The sequence below is a fragment of the Schistocerca gregaria genome, chromosome 7 (genome assembly GCF_023897955.1).
Source record: "Schistocerca gregaria isolate iqSchGreg1 chromosome 7, iqSchGreg1.2, whole genome shotgun sequence".
Classification (NCBI taxonomy): Eukaryota; Metazoa; Arthropoda; class Insecta; order Orthoptera; family Acrididae; genus Schistocerca; species Schistocerca gregaria.
In genome coordinates this window covers 65,230,001-65,248,293 of record NC_064926.1, presented here as the reverse complement: position 1 = coordinate 65,248,293, position 18,293 = coordinate 65,230,001, and the positions used below count along the sequence as shown (strand labels likewise).

At 41.0% G+C, this 18,293-nt stretch overlaps 1 protein-coding gene across 12 annotated transcripts in view; it reads left to right on the top strand.

The window, feature by feature from the left end:
* LOC126282220 (homeodomain-interacting protein kinase 2) overlaps positions 1-18,293 on the top strand; it is a 176,535-nt gene that overhangs the window by 85,144 nt on the left and 73,098 nt on the right. For all 12 annotated transcript variants that reach the window (XM_049981775.1, XM_049981771.1, XM_049981780.1 and 9 more), the window contains exons 13-14: positions 8,311-8,587; positions 15,682-15,941. In XM_049981775.1, the coding sequence (XP_049837732.1) occupies positions 8,311-8,587; positions 15,682-15,941 (537 nt within the window). The remainder of the gene's footprint in view (positions 1-8,310; positions 8,588-15,681; positions 15,942-18,293) is intronic.

Genomic DNA, 18,293 nt, shown 5'->3' with positions numbered 1-18,293 from the left:
AGAGGTTCTATTAGATTGCATTGATTGTTGTAGAAATGGTGGGGTAATGTATAATGGACAAAAATATTTAAAAAAGAAAGTCTGTGTGCATCTATATTTGCCAGAGATAGACGAAGTGTTCAAATTCACCCCCTGGATTGGGGTGATTTTGGACACACATTTTTTTTAAGTCTCTATCCAAAGTTAGAGTATATGGAGGGAATTTGTATATAAATTATTCCTATCCGATTTTAGTGACTTAACACATTTTAACGATGTCCATCATTACAAATAAATGATAAGGATTGAGATATGAATATTATATATTAAAGGCCAATTCTTATTTTCTAGTAAATTAAATTTTCACAGTTCACAACAAAAAAATCCTCTCCTTCCAGCAGTAAAAATTAATTGGATGATGGGTTGTTCTCATTTTCATTACTGATAAAGCACCATCACTTGTCTCCATGCTGCTTTAGTTTTTCTGGAATCCATGGACTCATAACAGATTTCAAAGGAGGAATAGCTACTTTGCAGCAGCAGGTATTGCCTAGCTGATGTGGAGACTAAGGAACTTATTTGAGCTTTTCTTTGAAACAGCAAGTCCCTGTCTTTGTTTTGCTTCGTTGGCTCTCCTTGTTATTACGCTATTTCTGTAAGACATGATCTGAAAGCCAATCTTTACATTATCAGTACAGTTTGCTGAAATCTTATTAGTCAAAGTCTGCTTCATAAGAAATGGAAATACATCTTTGGAAATTGTCTTGCAAGAGCATTTCTTTCATTCAGTTAATATGGCAATGCGACTTGCATTGGTCTGGAGAAGCTTACATTCAGCACTTGGAGGAGGTGGGTGCTATTAGAGGGAAGGAGAATCAATGAAATATTGTTATGCTCAGTTTCTTTCATAATTCGTCAAGGGCTACCATGGGGCCCCAGCCTTCCTTCCTTCTTCTTCTTCTTCTTCTTCTTCTCTCTTTTTAAAGAAAGTGTCTGGACTGTTTTTGAAAATGTATTCTACATTTTTGGTAGCCAATATCAGGATACTCTTCACTGTTCCTTTTCCTTTTTCCTTTCTTCGTTCATTTCTCCTATCCTTCCTCCGCTTTGGTGTTTGAGGTTCCTTTTTTTCTTCTTCCTCCCTGTGCGCTCCTAAAGGCTGCCTCGTGTCTGATGCGTAACAGGTGACTGGGTAACACGTAATTCCTAGCCCTGGGTTGACAGGTGGCATTCGCATGTAACCCACGGTAAAGGCCAGGCCCAGGAAAAGGTTATTGTCTGATCTGCTACCTTCCCAAATTGCTGATTGTCCCTCTGTCAGGTGTTCGGGAGGTGTGAACAATCACCTAAGGCAGGTAAGACCCCTTCTGAAGGGGGCTCCCTGTTGGAAGGAGAGCACCATCAGAGACGCTGGCAATCATGGGGGTTTTCTCGCAATGAGCCAATCATCTTCACAGTCAGTGGCTAGCTGCACCATGGTTCCTCGTAGTTTCAGGTACTGAAGGAGGTCAGTCCTTCGCTATGGTAAATCTGTTTATTATTCAGAAAGATGTTGAGTGCAGTTGTTGGTCCTGTGAAATTCAGATCTCATTTACGCAATGGTATTTTGCTTTTGGAGACTATCTCTGACTCTCGAGCACAAAAACTGCTTACAGCTTCGCTCCTCTGTGGCTATCCTGTTAGTGTTGAGGCCCATTGAAGGCTGAATTCTTCCTGTGGTGCTATTTACGCTAGGCTACTTGATGGTCTGACTGAGGCAAAAATTCAAACATACCTCTCTGATCTGGTGCTATTGCGTCCATTGGGTGATGAAAAACGCCGACACCTCCTTAGTGCCCACATGCACCCTCTTTCTCACTTTTGATAGAATGGTTCATCCATCAGAGATCAAAGCAGGTTATGAAATTATCACAGTCGGACTATATATTCAGAATCTGATGCACTCCTAACAGTGTCATCGTTACAACCACACTTGAGGGTCCTGTTGACACCCAGCCAAATATGTAACATGTGGTAAGTATGCTCTTGAGGATGATTGTCCACCTCCTTCTTCCAGCTGCATTAACTGCAATGGCGACCCTTCCACCTTCTCCCACGATTGTCCCATGTATCTCGATGAGCTAGCTGTCTGGGAGATCTGGGTGAAGGAAAACGTGCCTTACCCGCTCGCTCGCAAGTTGTTGGCTAGTCAGAAACCCTGTGTTCTACCATCTGGTACCTGCAGTACTGTTCATGCTACATCTCTCTCCATGAAGGACATGGCCACGCAGACATGCGATGTCAGATGTAGCACCATTTGTGAAATTGCCCAGCATCATGGTAGCGTCTCCATCTCCTCCTCCTCCAGCTGTGAAACACGCAACCAATTTCTGCCTCATGGGGCGAAGTCACCAGCTCCACAACTGGCAGGCAGGAAAGAATAGAAGGAATACTTCCAACGCCTGAGTCTTCCTCTGATAACCGGAAAGGCTCAAAGAAGTCAAACAGAGGCAAACAATCTTCTCCTTCATTGACTTGGAGATGGTCTTCGACAGTGTCACCTCACCCGGCCGACCTCCAAGTCCTAAGACTCTGAAGACCGCCGACAGCAGAAGAATGCCGATACTTTGTCGACCTTATGGAGCAGGATCCTCATGCCTCTGTGCCCTCTTGCAGTGAGTCTTCAAAGGCTGGGACTCAGCAGCCACCGAGGTGACACACTTCATTTTTTCCTCATCGTCACAGTCCTCCAATGGAACGTTCATGGTCTTCGATCCAACTATGAGGATTTATGGCTGCCCTTACAATCGCAGCGTCCACTTGTTCTCTGCCTTCGGAAACAAAATTGGCATCCTCACAACTCCATTGAGGTGTCACGTTTTTCCCCAATCCATTTTAACCCCCACCCCACCATCCATTTGGCCACTGGTGCCGTTTACAGTAGCCCAGTTGAGTGTCTGTATGCAGAAGCTGCCAAACTACCGCTGTTCTACCACCATGACTTTCTCCTCAGCAGAAATGCATATGCATGCCGTTTGTCTGTCTGCATGGCCACCCATCCTATGCCGCCTTCTTCGAAGACTTCTTTGATCTCCAGTATGGGGCTCATCCCTCTTTGTTACTTCTTGCTTTAGCTTTTGCTCCGGCAGCTTAACTTCAAGCTACTTGCAAGTTTCCCAGCAGGTGTGAACCCATCACTGCTGTGGCTTTGTGCAGCGGCCTGAGTTCACTTTGGCCTTTATTTGCTTCCTAAGGATGCTACTCCAGCCTTGCTTTATCGCCTTCAGTTTCACGACATTCACACGTTATTTTGCAATAGTACAACCTTCACACATTATTTTTCAATAGTACCTTTGTGTGGCTTCATCATTGGTGCCAACGTTTTTTGGTATTGGTTTCCAGGACACTGCTCAGTATTTACTGCAGAGCTCTTTGCCCTGTATCAGGCCACGCAGTTCATTCAGTGACAGGGGTTTTTCAATTGCATCATCTTTCACACTCTCTCAGCGCCCTTCAAAGCCTGTGTATGCTGCACGCCATCCATCCCTTGGTGCAATGGCTCCAGGAAAACAGTCACTTGCTCAGTTTTAATGGAACCACTGTGATTATGTGGGCTCCTGGTCACGTCGGTCTGCCTGGAAACAAGGCCACTGACACTGCTCTCAAGGCTGCAGCCCTCATACATCAGCCCACCAGTTCTTTCATTCCCTCTGATGATATCTGTATTGCTGTCTGTCAGCAGGTGGTGTCACTTTGGCATCATCACTGTTCCTCCCATCATGGGAACAAGCTCCAGGTTATTAAATGTCTCCCAGTGGCTTGGACGACCTCCTCTCGTCCCTCTCGTCACGAGGAGATAAGTTTAACTAGGTTCGGTTCTGGGCACTGTCTTTTCAGCCATCGCCATTTGTTAAGAGGGTCTCCCCCACCACTTCGTGCATATTGCGCCTCAAATTTTGACTGCCTGCCATTTCGTGACAGAATGTCCTTTTTTTAACCTCTTACGCTTGTGTTTGTGTTTGTCTTTGTCATCTAAATTATGGGCTGTCTCAGCCAACGATGCGTAGGCTGTGGACCGCATTTTACTTTTTATCCATTGTAGCAATGTGGCGAAGGCCATTTAAGTTTTAGTTCTGCACCCTGTTTCTCTATGGTGTATTTTATATACACTTTTGTGCACATCACTGTTCTTAGCTTCCTTCTCTTCCGTTGATTAGGACTGGTGAGTAGTCGTTTTTAACTCTTCTTTTTGCGTTTGTGTTCTACAATTTTGGCATGGATGCGTATGACCCTAGTTGTTTTTGCGCTCTAAAACACAACAAAACAAACAATCATAACAAGAGTAGGTACAGCATTTCACAGTGTAGAGAGAAAAAGATATTCCATGATAACATGAATTAAGAAACAACATTTTAGGTTTTTCACACTACCGAATGTGACAAAAAAAGAGCTGGCCAGCGTGTAATTGGCTGCTATACTGGGTGGAGAAAATTTGTCACAAAATTTTAACCCTGGATAGCTGATGCCAGTAGGAACCAAAATTACTAATGTTGTGTGGGCCAACAATACACAATTTTTAAACTACGGGAACTTGGCACCACATGCTCAGATTGGCCACAGGATTGTCCTGTTTCCAGATGCTCTTTACAATGCATGGCCGCAAATGCTTTGCCTGCTAGAGATCGTGATGTATCTGAGGCGGCCTGCGCGCTTGGTGGTAGCACGCCAGTCTTCCACTTTTGGGCAAATTCTATGTTAATTGCAAATGCAGTTTTATGTTTGTTTGCCCATCTGAGGTATTAGATAATATCCCAAAATTTCTATTTTATTTCCTTTCTTACTGTTTCTTGTAGAATAATGTGTTAATAGCGAATGCATTTTCATCTGCTGTGCCCACATCAAATTATTAGAGCGTAAAACAACAGTTTTATTTTTATGTCTTGTACTTTAGTATAGAAGAATATATTAATAGCAAATGTATTACATGTCCATTTCAGTTATCAGATCACAACACAACAGTTTAATTTATATTTCTTCCTGTAGAGGAATATATTAAATCCAAATGTAACATTGTCTCCTACAGCCACAACTGCATTGTTTGGTTGTAAAACAACTATTTTACTTTCCTGTTGTTTATTTTTATTGTTTTTCTGTGCGAGAATGTGTTAACAGAAAATATGTTTGTTTTATCTACTGTGTATAGACTACTGTATTTACTCGAATCTAAGCTGCGCTCAAATCTAAGCCACACCTGAAAAATAAGGCTCGAAATCAAGCAAAAAAAAAAAAAAAATTCCCGAACCTAAGCCGCACCTGAAATTTGAGACTCGAAATTCAAGGCGAGAGAAAAGTTTTAGGCCGCACCTCCAAATCGAAACAATGTTGGTCCATTGTAATACGAGACACAATTTAGGTCGAATGAATGACGATACAGCTACAGTAGTTTGGTTCGAGTCGTAAGCGTAGCAGTTAAGCTATACCAGGTAGCCATTGCTATGCGTCAGGCACTCTGTCCGTATTTATACGGGTACCCTTCCTTTTTCACGTGCTTCGTCTGGTTTGAATTGATTGCTTATTTTTCTTTGATATGATAAGTGCCGTTCGCTTTGTTATAGGTGTTTACGTCACTCTAAGCTAAAAATGTATTACTGTACTGTGACATGCATTGTTTGTTGTATTCTGTGTGTACGGCCTGTCACCGTTAGCGGCATGGCTTGCCTTTGTGCATGCTACCGCCACTCACAATTAAAAAGAGAGAGAGAGAGAGAGAGAGAGAGAGAGAGAGAGAGAGAGAGAGAGAGGAATTGTCCATTAGCGAAACAATGGCAAGAGACTGATATTTGTTGTTACTTACACTGCAGCTTTCTTTGACAATGATCAACAACAACCAAATAATAGAATGCGTATGATAGATGATGATCTGAACGAGAGTTTAGCAAAAATTTTTCTCCGTTTGAAAATCTTTGCAGACGCCTCTTTAGTACATTACATTCTGCACAGAAGTTAGTCATCTTAGATTTAAAAATCTAGTCAATTGCCGTGCTTGATTTCTGACTGTATCACTATTAGGCACAAGAATAATACAAATCTAAACATTACATGATATGTATATTCTTCCGCGTTTGCTGTTGTCTCCCTCTAGTTTCGTAGTTTATTAGGCAGACAGGTTTTAAATGAGATAGCAGTAAACACGAAAGAATACATGGCAAAATGTTTATATTTATATTATTCTTATAGTGAAGAGAATATTGCATGTGATTCACAATTCATAAAAGTTCCTATTAGCAACCATCTCTTCTCACAGGTAAGAAAAAATTCAGAACATTGAGTTGGCCATATTGACAAACATCCCAAACAGTCTTGTCAGTCGGATTTTCATAGTACATTGAAATGCCACTAAATTCGTAGATGAACAATACTTAATTTGTATTTACTTTGTTGGATAATGTGTGAAAATGTAGTGGTCGAAACTCGGGGCGGAGAAAAAAAGCTTGTCTTCGACTTTTTTTTTATTTTAAATTTATTTACTGACTCAAAGGTCTTGGCGCCAGTATTTATCTTTGTGCCTGAAAAGCATGCCTATGTAGCACTACATGTCTTCGACTGCAGAAGTTAGTTGTGGCGACACCTACCAACATTTTTCAGAACTTCCGCTTACTTTGCACTTGATTCTAAGCCGCAGGTGGTTTTTTGGATTACAAAAACCAGAAAAAAGTGCGGCTTAGATTCAAGTAAATACAGAAAGTACATTTCAGGGAGTGTGTTACATTTTGATTCATTGCAGTTACACTGCTCGTGCATCATTTGGAACAACTAATAATGACAGAACACATCAACAGTTTGCCGCATGCTCAGCTAAAAATGGCTGTTGTAAAGTGTATGTCACCCCCTTTCAATGTAAATGTAATATTCATACATCAAATAAAATAAGATTTTGGCGCAGTGCAACCAGAATATGAGCTGTCAGGTGTCGATCATGAAATGAATAGGAGTGTGGGCATTTACAGATAACAGTTGGGATATTTTGTGTGCGTAACATAAATACAACTACTTGCTGTTTACTTTTTCATTGCACATGCTTAGTTGCATATGCTGTCACACAGTGTTTTGTGACATTACTCGTGTGGACATCTGTGGTATTATCTTATTTTTTAATTTCTGCGACCACTAAAGAAGTTCCTTCAGCACTAGGAGTCTTGGATTTCAGCCTTCACGGATATGGTGAATTTCTGTGTTAATATTTGTACTCTAGGTCATGCAAAATTTTCTTATTTAGAAGGTAAAATGATTCTAGTATTTTATTGTTTGTTGGCATCCGGGGCAATCATTCAAACTTTGCAGCATGCATTAAACTGAACAAAACAGTCACATTTCCACCTGGTGTAACAGTATGTTTCAACACTGGTCCATGGGACCAAGTGTCTGCGAGTGCCTGTCATTTTGCATACAGGCAGGCGTGGATGGATTATACGACCCAGCAAGTACCCATATTCCTTGCATCCTGCTCGAATTGAGTATTTTATTTCGTACTGCTGAGCTATGTTACTATTGCCGTGACCATAGTTGGAAGAGCTGTTCATTCATTTTATAAATAATAGTTATACTTTCTCAGTTTGATTGAATAATCAATTATAAGCTGTCCCAGGGAGCTCTTGTTTAAAGTAATTTCAAGCGGGGTTTTACACGTGAATAATATCATATTTGTTTGCCTCACATAGGGATGAACCTGTCATATCATTGGCCAATGTCATAGGTAATATGTGCTGCAACCTTAGACTGCAGTTTCCTTGAGTATAGGCAGCTTTGTACATCATCTCTGCATCAATACAGTAATGTGAAGAAAAATCTCCAGATTTTTCCCGCATTGCAACCTAATGGACTCAATCACAGAACTGGTGAAAACATTTTTCTAACTGAAACACACAAATTAAGATGAAGCAAAATAAAATTGCAACATGACCTTTCACTAAATATCATAACTGTTTATTCCAGCACCTCCTGATATGTCGTTGTAATATATCTTCATTTTACTTTATCGTCTGCAATGTGGATGTTTGCATCCTTGTTCACATCAGTTTTTCTTTTTTGTGGTGTTATTTAGCACTTATTTCTTTCTGTGTGTAATTAGCACTTAGTTTCCTTCTGCATATACTCTTTGCTATATCCCTTTTTCAGCTTTTGTTAGTGCAGTATATTTTACATTTTCGCTTGGAATTTTTTCCTTGTTATTTGTTTTGACTAACTGTTCTCAGTTCAGTTACTGAACTTTAAATATGTTGTATAGTTGTTTAAAATTGTTGACTCATTTTGATTCAAAAGCTAAGTTTCATTTCTTGTTTTATGTGTGTTTAGGAACACCGGCCAGTGTTTCCTGTTGATGTGGCCACTGCTGATGTTTATCAGTCAGGTTTGGTTGAACACCAGTCTTCATCAGGGAGTCATCAGTGGAGTAGCTCAAGCAAGAGAAGTGTTCCAAAAACAACAACACACTTGGCACCCCCTGCACAAACTACTTCTCACCACCATCACCATCACCACCACCATCTCACGCTGCAGCATGTGCCAAAGAAAGAACCTACACAACTCAGCCCTGTCAAGAAGAGAGTGAAAGAAGGAACACCACCATCAGGTACGTATGTTTTAGGATTGTCCATATGCTAAAGGAAAGAGAGGTTTAAATCACAGGAAATGAATTTTTGTCTAACTATTGTTATTTACTGGGCAAGTGACTTTTCATGTTTTTAATGTAAGTCACCAAATTTCACTCACATCTGGCATTTGCAGTAGAATTGAATTACAGGCAGTGCCATAAACTTACGACCAGGTACAACCACTCATACTGGATACCACCTTGTTTTCTGTTATTGATTAACATACTATATGTATTAAATAGTTCCAGTGTTGCAGGCTTTTTGTTGGATTCAGTAGTGCTGCAGTTGGCAATATCAAAAATTTGTTTCCCCCTAAAGGTTAATTGAAAAGAAATTTTAAAAATAAACTGTGAATTACACAAGGAGTCAAGGTATCATGACACAAAACAGCTGTGATGTTAGCATTGCAACGCATTACAAAGAATACTGCAAATAATTGAAGCAAGTTATCCAGAAATCTAAGCAGCTTCATTGTGTAAAAAAGATAATTACATCAGAGAACAAAATAAAAACTCTAGCCTATGGGATATAGTGAAGACACAAGTGGGATCAGAAAGGAAGAGGAACAGATAGCTCTAAAAATAAGTGACACACTGGTAACAGGCGCATGTAGCGTTGCAAACATCTTAAACAAGTACTTTGTCTCTGTTACTGACAGCCTGGGGTTATCAGGTTCAGCACACACTCCAATGGGATTTCTAATCTCTACAAATAACTTCAGTAAAATGGAAATGACACTCACTTTTCCAAAGAAGTAGCATCTGTCAAAAAATCCTCAAAATCAAAGTATTCAAGTGGTTTTGATAACATATCAATGAAGTTAATCAAAGAGTGTTCATGTTAGTTGAGTTCTGTCTTATTTGTGTAATCAATCTCTTGTTGGCGGAACATTTCGAGACTGGCTAAAATATACTGAAGCTAAGCCTCTTTACAAGAAGGGGGATAAAGAGATGTCATGAAACTATTGGCCAATTTTACTTTTGCCAGCTTTTCCAAAAATATTTGAGAAGCTTGTGTTCAATTGTCTTCTTAAGCATCTGCAGGAAATAATATATTTTCCAAGTCACAGTTTGGGTTCCTTAAGGATTCCAATAGAGGGAAAGCTATTTTCATGTACAGTGAGAGTGTACTTAGTTAATTTGACAACAGATTAGAGCTTACTGGCATTTTTATGACCTGCCATTAATGTACTGAATAAAAGGCAACAGACATAAGATGGAACCTAGAGAAAGTTTGGTGAGCAGCAGAACGCCACTGTGGGAGGGGTGAGAAGGATAATGGGTAGGACATTATTCATTTCAGAGCACTATGAAAGGTAGCCAAATGGGGGGAGAATGTGATTCAGTAGCTCCTGTCCTGGGTGGTACTGGGTTACAAGGGGAAGGGAATGCTCGTCAGTGGTCGGACGGTGGGACATTGGGTGGTGGTGAATGACTGGAAACAAGGACGAGAGATCTGTTTTCTTACAAGGTTACAGTCTGTAAAGGCCTTAGTGATACCCTCGGTATATTTCGAGAGGAATTGCTTGTCACTGCCGATGCAACGGCCACGGTTGGCTAGACTGTGTGGAAGGGACTTCTTTGTATGGAAAGGGTGGCAGCTATTGAAGTGGATATATTGCTGGTGATTGGTAGGTTTGATATGAACAGAAGTACGATCTAGCCATCCTTGAGGTCGTGGTCAACATCGAGGAAGGTGGCTTGTTGTGTTGAGTAGGACCAGGTGAAGCAAATTGAGGGGAAAGTGTTGTCTCGAGGAATGTGGAAGATTACAAAGATGAGATCAGTAAATCTGAACCAAGTTAGGGGTTTTATGTTTTGGGTATTTAGGAAGGATTCCTCTTGGTGGCCCATGAACAGGTTGGCCTTTGGATGGTGCCATGTGGACACCCATAACTGTGGTGGGTATCACTCTGCTGCATTCTCTGTGGGCATGACAACCAACATGCTGTCTGTCCACTGACAAACTGTGGTCAAGAAACAAACTGTGGTCAAGAAACAAACTGTGGTCAAGAAACAAGTGGACCACCCTGTTGCTGAGCACACTGCCCATCATAACGTACTTCATTTCAATGACTGCTTCAGAACCTGTGCCATCTAGTTCCTTCGCACCAATACCAGCTTTTCTGAACTACACAGATGGGAACTATCCCTGCAGTATATCCGACGTATCCGTAACCCTCCTGGCCTCAACCTTTGTTAGTCATTGTCCTTACCCACCCATTTTCGACAAAGGCCTCATTGGCTGAAAGCTCATTTTGTGACAGTCTTTTTTGTTGTGCCTATCTGCTACTCAATCTCTCTGCTATGAGATGAGCATCAATTTTCCTTTTCATAATATTGTTACATTCCATCTTGGATTTTCCACTATTTAATTTGTTTCAACTTTATCAATGTTAAGGTCCAACTCTGTGTGACAAAAGCTGTCAAAAGTACTCGCTGTAACTGCCAATACATTTACTCCATTGTGAGACTAGACGGTCAGTGCCTCCATGGAAAAATGTTTGCAGTTGTCTATGGAACCATGATTGTACCAGGTATCCACTTCATCTGAAGCAAATCAACAGCCATGAATGTCTTTCTTCAGGGCTCCAAAAATATGGAAATGCCATGGAGAGTGACCAGGGATGTGTGGAAGATGTGTAAGGGCTTCTCAGAAAAACTTCTGCAGTGTATTCAATACAACCTTGGCAGCACGTATTCCCTAAATCACTGAAAGCAAATGCTGGCATGGTTCCTTTGAAAGGTTTGGCCACTTTCTTTCTCCCCCTAACCTGAGCTTGTGCTCTGTTTTTAATGACCTCATTGTTGACTGGACATTTAACACTAATATCCTGCTCCTCCTTGGCAACATGTGGGTAAGTAGATGAAGATGTGCACACCTGAATACAATCATGTTTCTGTTGGCAGTCGCAAACATTTTTCCGTGAAGACATTGACCATTTTGTCTCACAGTGGGATAAATGTGTTACCAGTTATAATTATTACTTATTAAATAATAAACAATAAACAGTTTACTTACTTTTTTCCATCTCGTGTTTCCATTTGAGTGTCCTTCGTATTATCCACACCATTGTCTGCCCTGTTACACAGATGCCTAAACATGAACATTCTGTCTGAATTTTTCTCTCATAAAAGAACATCCAAATTTCATGGTTGCACTGTTATGTATTTTAAATGTACATTGTCACCTGTAAAGCTTAAATATGTCGGAAGGATGTTCTGTTGTCTTTTTCATTGGCACCAGTCTGCCTCCGTAGTGTAGTGTTACCACCTACCACACAGGGGGCCCAGGTTGGATTACCTGCAGGGGCTGGGTGTTGTGTGTGTCTTTCATCATCATTGACTCGCAAGTCGCCGAAGTGGCGTCAACCAACAAGGACTTGCAATACGGCGGCCGAACTCCACCGAATGGGACCTCCTGGCCAACAATGCCATACGATCATTTCGTTTCACAAAAAAGACAGTACATTGCTATGCCTAATACATTGTGGGAAAATCATTGACATTCAAAACAGGTTCCAATTGTAATGGATAAGTACAGGCCCCTTTATGTTTTTCAGGGGAATGTTAAACTGTTGTTCTTACAAACTGATGACAAGTTTGGGTAATGACAGAGGTGGATGGCGATTATTCACCGTTCTCTCCAAAGTAGACCAGAAAGGCTCAATAATATTGAGATCAGATGATTGTGGTGGCCAGGAGAGTGCGACAATTCGTCCTTGTGCTCACAAAACCAGTCCTGGATTATGTTGGCTGTGTTGACGGAGACCCTGTCACCTGGGAACAAAGCGTTACCATTGGGGAACAAACGCTTTGCAAAGTAACCATGGGGCCCATGGAATACCACAATATGGCTGCCCAAATCATCACTGAAGAAATCCTGCCATGTGTCATTCTTGTGACATAAATTCTGCCAGAAGCTGTTCTTGTTATGGACTTTTGCATTAATGATGAGTGGTTGTGGAGTTCCAGCTCAACCTGCAATTCCCTGCTTAAGGAGCTCCCTTAGTGTTGTTTTGGTGCTGACATTGCAAATGCAACATTAAGTTCTACAGTGACTTTTGCAGCATTATACCTCTTATTTTTCATCATAATCCTCTTCAGTGATGGTCCATCATTATCATTCTACATCTACATCCAAAATCTGCAAGACACCTGACAGTTTGTGGCGGAGGGTACCCTGAGTACCTCTATCGGTTCTCCCTTCTATTCCAGTCTCGTATTGTTCATGGAAAGGAGGATTGTCAGTATGCTTCTGTGTGGGCTCTAATCTCTCTGATTTTATCATCATGGTCTCTTCGCGAGATATACATAGGAGGGAGCAATATACTGCTTGACTCTTCGGTGAAGGTATGTTCTCTAAACTTCAACAAAAGCCCATTCCGAGCTACTGAGCGTCTCTCCTGCAGAGTCTTCCACTGGAGTTTATCTATCATCTCCGTAACGCTTTCGCGATTACTAAATGATCCTGTAATAAAGCGCGTTGCTCTCCGTTGGATATTTTCTATCTCTTCTATCAACCCTATCTGTTACGGATCCCACACTGCTGAGCAGTATTCAAGCAGTAGGCGAACAAGTGTACTGTAACCTACTCCCTTTGTTTTCGGATTGCATTTCCTTAGGATTTTTCCAATGAATCTCAGTCTGGCATCTGCTTTACCGACGATCAACTTTATATGATCATTCCGTTTTAAATCACTCCTAATGCGTACTCCCAGAGAATTTATGGAATTAACTGCTTCCAGTTGTTGACCCGCTATTTTGTAGCTAAATGATGGATCTTTCTTTCTATGTATTCGCAGCACATTGCACATGTCTACATTGAAACTCAGTTGCCATTCCCTGCACCATGTGTCAATTCGCTGCAGATCCTCCTGCATTTCAGTACAGTTTTCCATTGTTACAACCTCTCGATACACCACAGCACCATCTTCAAAAAGCCTCAGTGAACTTCTGATGTCATCCACCAGGTCATTTATGTATATTGTGAATAGCAACGGTCCTATGACATTCCCCTGCGGCACACCTGAAATCACTCTTAGTACGGAAGACTTCTCTCCATTGAGAATGACATGCTGTGTTCTGTTATCTAGGAACTCCTCAATCCAATCACACAATTGGTCTGATAGTCCACATGCTCTTACTTTGTTCATTAAACGACTGTGGGGAACTGTATCGAATGCCTCGCGGAAGTCAAGAAACATGGCATCTACCTGTGAACCCGTGTCTATGGCCATCTAAGTCTCGTGGACGAATAGCACGAGCTGGGTTTCACACGTCTGTCTTTTTCGAAACCCATGCTGATTCCTACAGAGTAGATGTCTAGTCTCCAGAAAAGTCATTATACTCGAACATAATACATGTTACAAAATTCTACAACTGATCGACATTAGAGATATAGGTCTATAGTTCCGCACATCTGTTCGACGTCCCTTCTTGAAAACAGGGATGACATGTGCCCTTTTAAAATCCTTTGGAACGCTATGCTCTTATAGAGACCTACGGTACGCTTTGCGTAATTTTTGTTTGTCTGCAAGGCTTTGGTTATGTTTATGTTTGCTGTGAAGTTGCCTTTGCTTCCGCAGCAGTTTTCCAACTCGGTTGTTGTACCACGGTGGCTCTTTTCCATCTCTTACGATCTTGCTTGGCACATACTCATCTAATGCATATTGTGCGATGGTTTAGAACTTTGTCCACTGATCCTCAACACTATCTGTACTTGAGACAAAACTTTTGTGTTGAGCCATCAGGATCTCTGTAACCTGCTTTTTGCCACTTTTGCTAAACAGAAAAATCTTCCTACCTTTTTGAATATTTCTATTTACGGCTGAAATCATTGATGCAGTAACCACTTCATGATCGCTGATTCCCTGTTCTGAGTTAACTGTTTCAAATAGTTTGGGCCTGTTTGTCACCAGAAGTTATCGCCATGAGTCTGTTCTCTGATTAACTGCTCAAGGTAGTTTTCAGATAAAGCATTTAAACTGGATTCTTTGTCCCTGCCACCCGTTACGAACATTTGAGTCTCCCAGTCTATGTCCGGCAAATTAAAATCTCCACCCAAACCGTTGTGACCATTTATTAATGAGAGCAGTTCTGGGATCTTTCTATAGACGCTCCTGCAGTTTACTATTAGCACATCAATATTGTTATTCCCTTTTGCATTTTGCCTACTCCTACCTTGCCGCGTCTCAGGAGGCGTCTTGTCGGGCCTAGGGAGGGAATTATCTAACCTAAAAAACCACCATGTGCACGCCTCACGTACTCCGCTACCCTTGTAGCTGCTTTTGGCGTGAAGTGCACACCTGACCTATTCACTGGGACCCTACAGTACTCCACCTGATAGCGGAGGTCGAGAAATTTGCACCCCAGATCTCCGCAGAATCGTCTGAGCCTCTGGTTTAAGCCTTCCATTCGGCTCCAAACCAGAGGACCGCGATCTGTTCTGGGAACGATACTACAAATAGTTAGCTTATTCATCTCTCTTTCATCTGTGTTACGGCTTAGCAGATGATGATTTTCCACTTTCCCTGTATGATGTTGTATAAATCTTTGATATAGTGCCTCTTGAAACACCGAACATTTCGGCTGTCTGTGTTGTTGAAGCGTCCACTGCACTGAGGTCTGGTGTAATGCATTCACAACTACATGGAACACTGTTCTGAGCATGATTGACTCGTGCAACGTATTAGGATACCACATAGGTGCATTTATGGTCAACAGTGCAGCCTGCGAGCTGGGGTAGCATCTGCATTGATGTTCAAGCACACATTTTTCATGGTGTCCCCTTGTACAATCTGTATCCATTAGAAAATGGAAATGAAGGAAATAATTTTTCTAAAACGAGTAAAACTATATTATTTCTGTAACTTCAAAACACTAAATTTGTGTGAAAATCCAGTTCAGATACAAAAGTGGGAGTTTTTGTGTATTGTAGTGTTTCCTAGATTTTTACTTAATATTGTCTTGTTTTATAGGTGAAAGTGAATAGTTTCTTTCCTGTTTAAAAATAGCATATGTATAGTACATGTAATGCCTTTATTTAAGTTTAGATGTCAACTTTCTTGCAGATGCAAATGTTTATGCTGGAAATGTGTCGAGTAGCAACAGTGGAAGGCGCAGGCATTCGCCAAATTCAATTGCCACTTCATGGCAGCAGCAGCAGCAACAACAGCAGCAGCAACAACAACAACAGCAGCAGCAGCAGCAGCAGCAGCAACAACAACAGCAGCAACAACAACAGCAGCAGCAGCAACCGCAGCAGCAACCACAGCCATCTTCAGGAAAACTGGAGGCACACACTCAACATACATTGCAACATGCCTCACAGGTGAGGAGAAGGTGCATGGCGGGATAAAGCAATGTGCCTGGTGAAGTAAGATACCTGGTAGCCAGCAGCGCAATTGCTAGTTTTCAGCTGTGAAGTCCAAAAAGGTGGCTACAGTATTGTGATTGTTGGTAAAATGTCAATTTCTCTTTATGCATGTGCATACCCCCCTCCACCCCCCACCCCCCAAAAACACACACACACACACACACACAAATCAATTTTGAAAACCATTGTTTCTGCTTAAAATTTATTTTATTATTTATAGTTTAGAATATTACTGTGCATAATTGTATTTGAAAATAAGTAATACTCACAATTGTTGTCATATTAATACAGTAATTTTTAAATAGCAGCAGCTTCTCAACGCTCAAATGGAACAACATAGTCCATAAATATTACATATGAAATAACAGAGGAAGATGCTTTTTAATTTCCGTGTGAAAGAACAGAAATACCTAGATTACTATAACCATATTGATGTTCTGGCATCACTATCTTCATTGATACTGTCATCATATCATCATCATCATCATCATCATCTTCATCTTTATTTATCATGGTTTTTCTCTTACACCTTTCTTCTTCATTGTGTTCGTAACTGACATTTCATGACAGCGAAGTAGCAAACCAGTTGTTAGTATATCAGAATTCTTTACTTTGTGTCAGTTGGCAGGTGTTTATTTCTTTTTTTCTTTAATAAATTGAGCTATTTATCGTCCACGCTTCACTTTCATACATGGCTACACTCCATACAAATACTTTCAGAAACGGCTTCCTGACACTTAAGTCGATACTCGATGTCAACGAATTTCTCTTCTTCAGAAAGGCTTTCCTTGCCATTGCCAGTCTACATTTTATATCCTCTCTACTTTGACCATCATCAGTTATAGTGCTCCCAAAATAGCAAAACTCCTTAACTACATTAAGTGTCTCATTTCCTAATCTAATTCCCACAGCATCACCCGACTTAATTCGACTACAATACATTATCCTCGTTTTGCTTTTGTTGATGTTCATCTTATACCCTCCTTCAGTATACTGTCCATTCCGTTCAACTGCTCTTCCAAGTCCTTTGCTGTCTCTGGCAGAATTACAATGTCATCGGCGAACTTCAAAGTTTTAATTTCTTCTCCATGGATTTTAATACCTACTCCGAACTTTTCTTTTGTTTCCTTTACTGCTTGCTCAATATACAGATTGAATAACATAGGGGATAGGCTACACCCCTGTCTCACTCCCTTCCCAACCACTGCTTCCCTTTCATGCCCCTCGACTGTTTTTAACTGCCATCTGGTTTCTGTACAAATTGTAAATAGCTTTTCGCTCCCTGTATTTTACCCCTGCCACCTTCAGAATTTGAAAGAGAGTATTTCAATCAACGTTGTCAAAAGCCTTCTCTAAGTCTACAAATGTTAGAAACGTAGGTTTGCCTTTCCTTAATCTTTCTTCTAAGATAAGTCGTAGGGTCAGTACTGCCTCACGTGTTCCAACATTTCTACGGAATCCAAACTGATCTTCCCCGAGGTCGGCTTCTACCAGTTTTTCCATTCGTTTGTAAAGAATTCGCGTTAGTATTTTGCAGCTGTGATTTATTAAACTGATAGTTCAGTAATTTTCACATCTGTCTTTCTTTGAGATTGGAATTATTATATTCTTCTTGAACTCTGAGGGAATTTCGCCTGTCTCATACATCTTACTCGCCAGATGGTAGAGTTTTGTCAGGACTGGCTCTCCCAAGGCCGTCAGTAGTTCCAATGGAATGTTCTCTACTCCGGGGGCCTTGTTTTGACTCAGGTCTTTCAGTCCTCTGTCAAACTCTTCACACAGTATCGTATCTCCCATTTCATCTTTATCTACATCCTCTTCCATTTCCATAATATTGTCCTCAAGTACATCGCCCTCTATATACTCCTTCCACCTTTCTGCTTTCCCTTCTTTCCTTAGAACTGGGTTTCCTTCAAAGCTCTTGATATTCATGCAAGAGGTTCTCCTTTCTCCAGAGGCCTCTTTAATTTTCCTATAGGCAGTATCTGTCTTACCCCTAGTGAGATAAGCCTCTACATCCTTACATTTGTCCTCTAGCCATCCTTGCTTAGCCATGTTGCACTTTCTGTCGATCTCAATTTTGAGATGTTTGTGTTCCTTTTTGCCTGCTTCATTTACTGCATTTTTATATTTTCTCCTTCCATCAATTAAATTCAATATTTCTTGTGTTACCCAAGGGTTTCTACTAACCCTCGTCTTTCTACCTATTTGATCCCCTGCTGCCTTCACTATTTCATCCCTCAAAGGTACCCATTCTTCTTCTACTGTATTTCTTTCCCCCCATTCCTGTCAATTGTTCCCTTATGC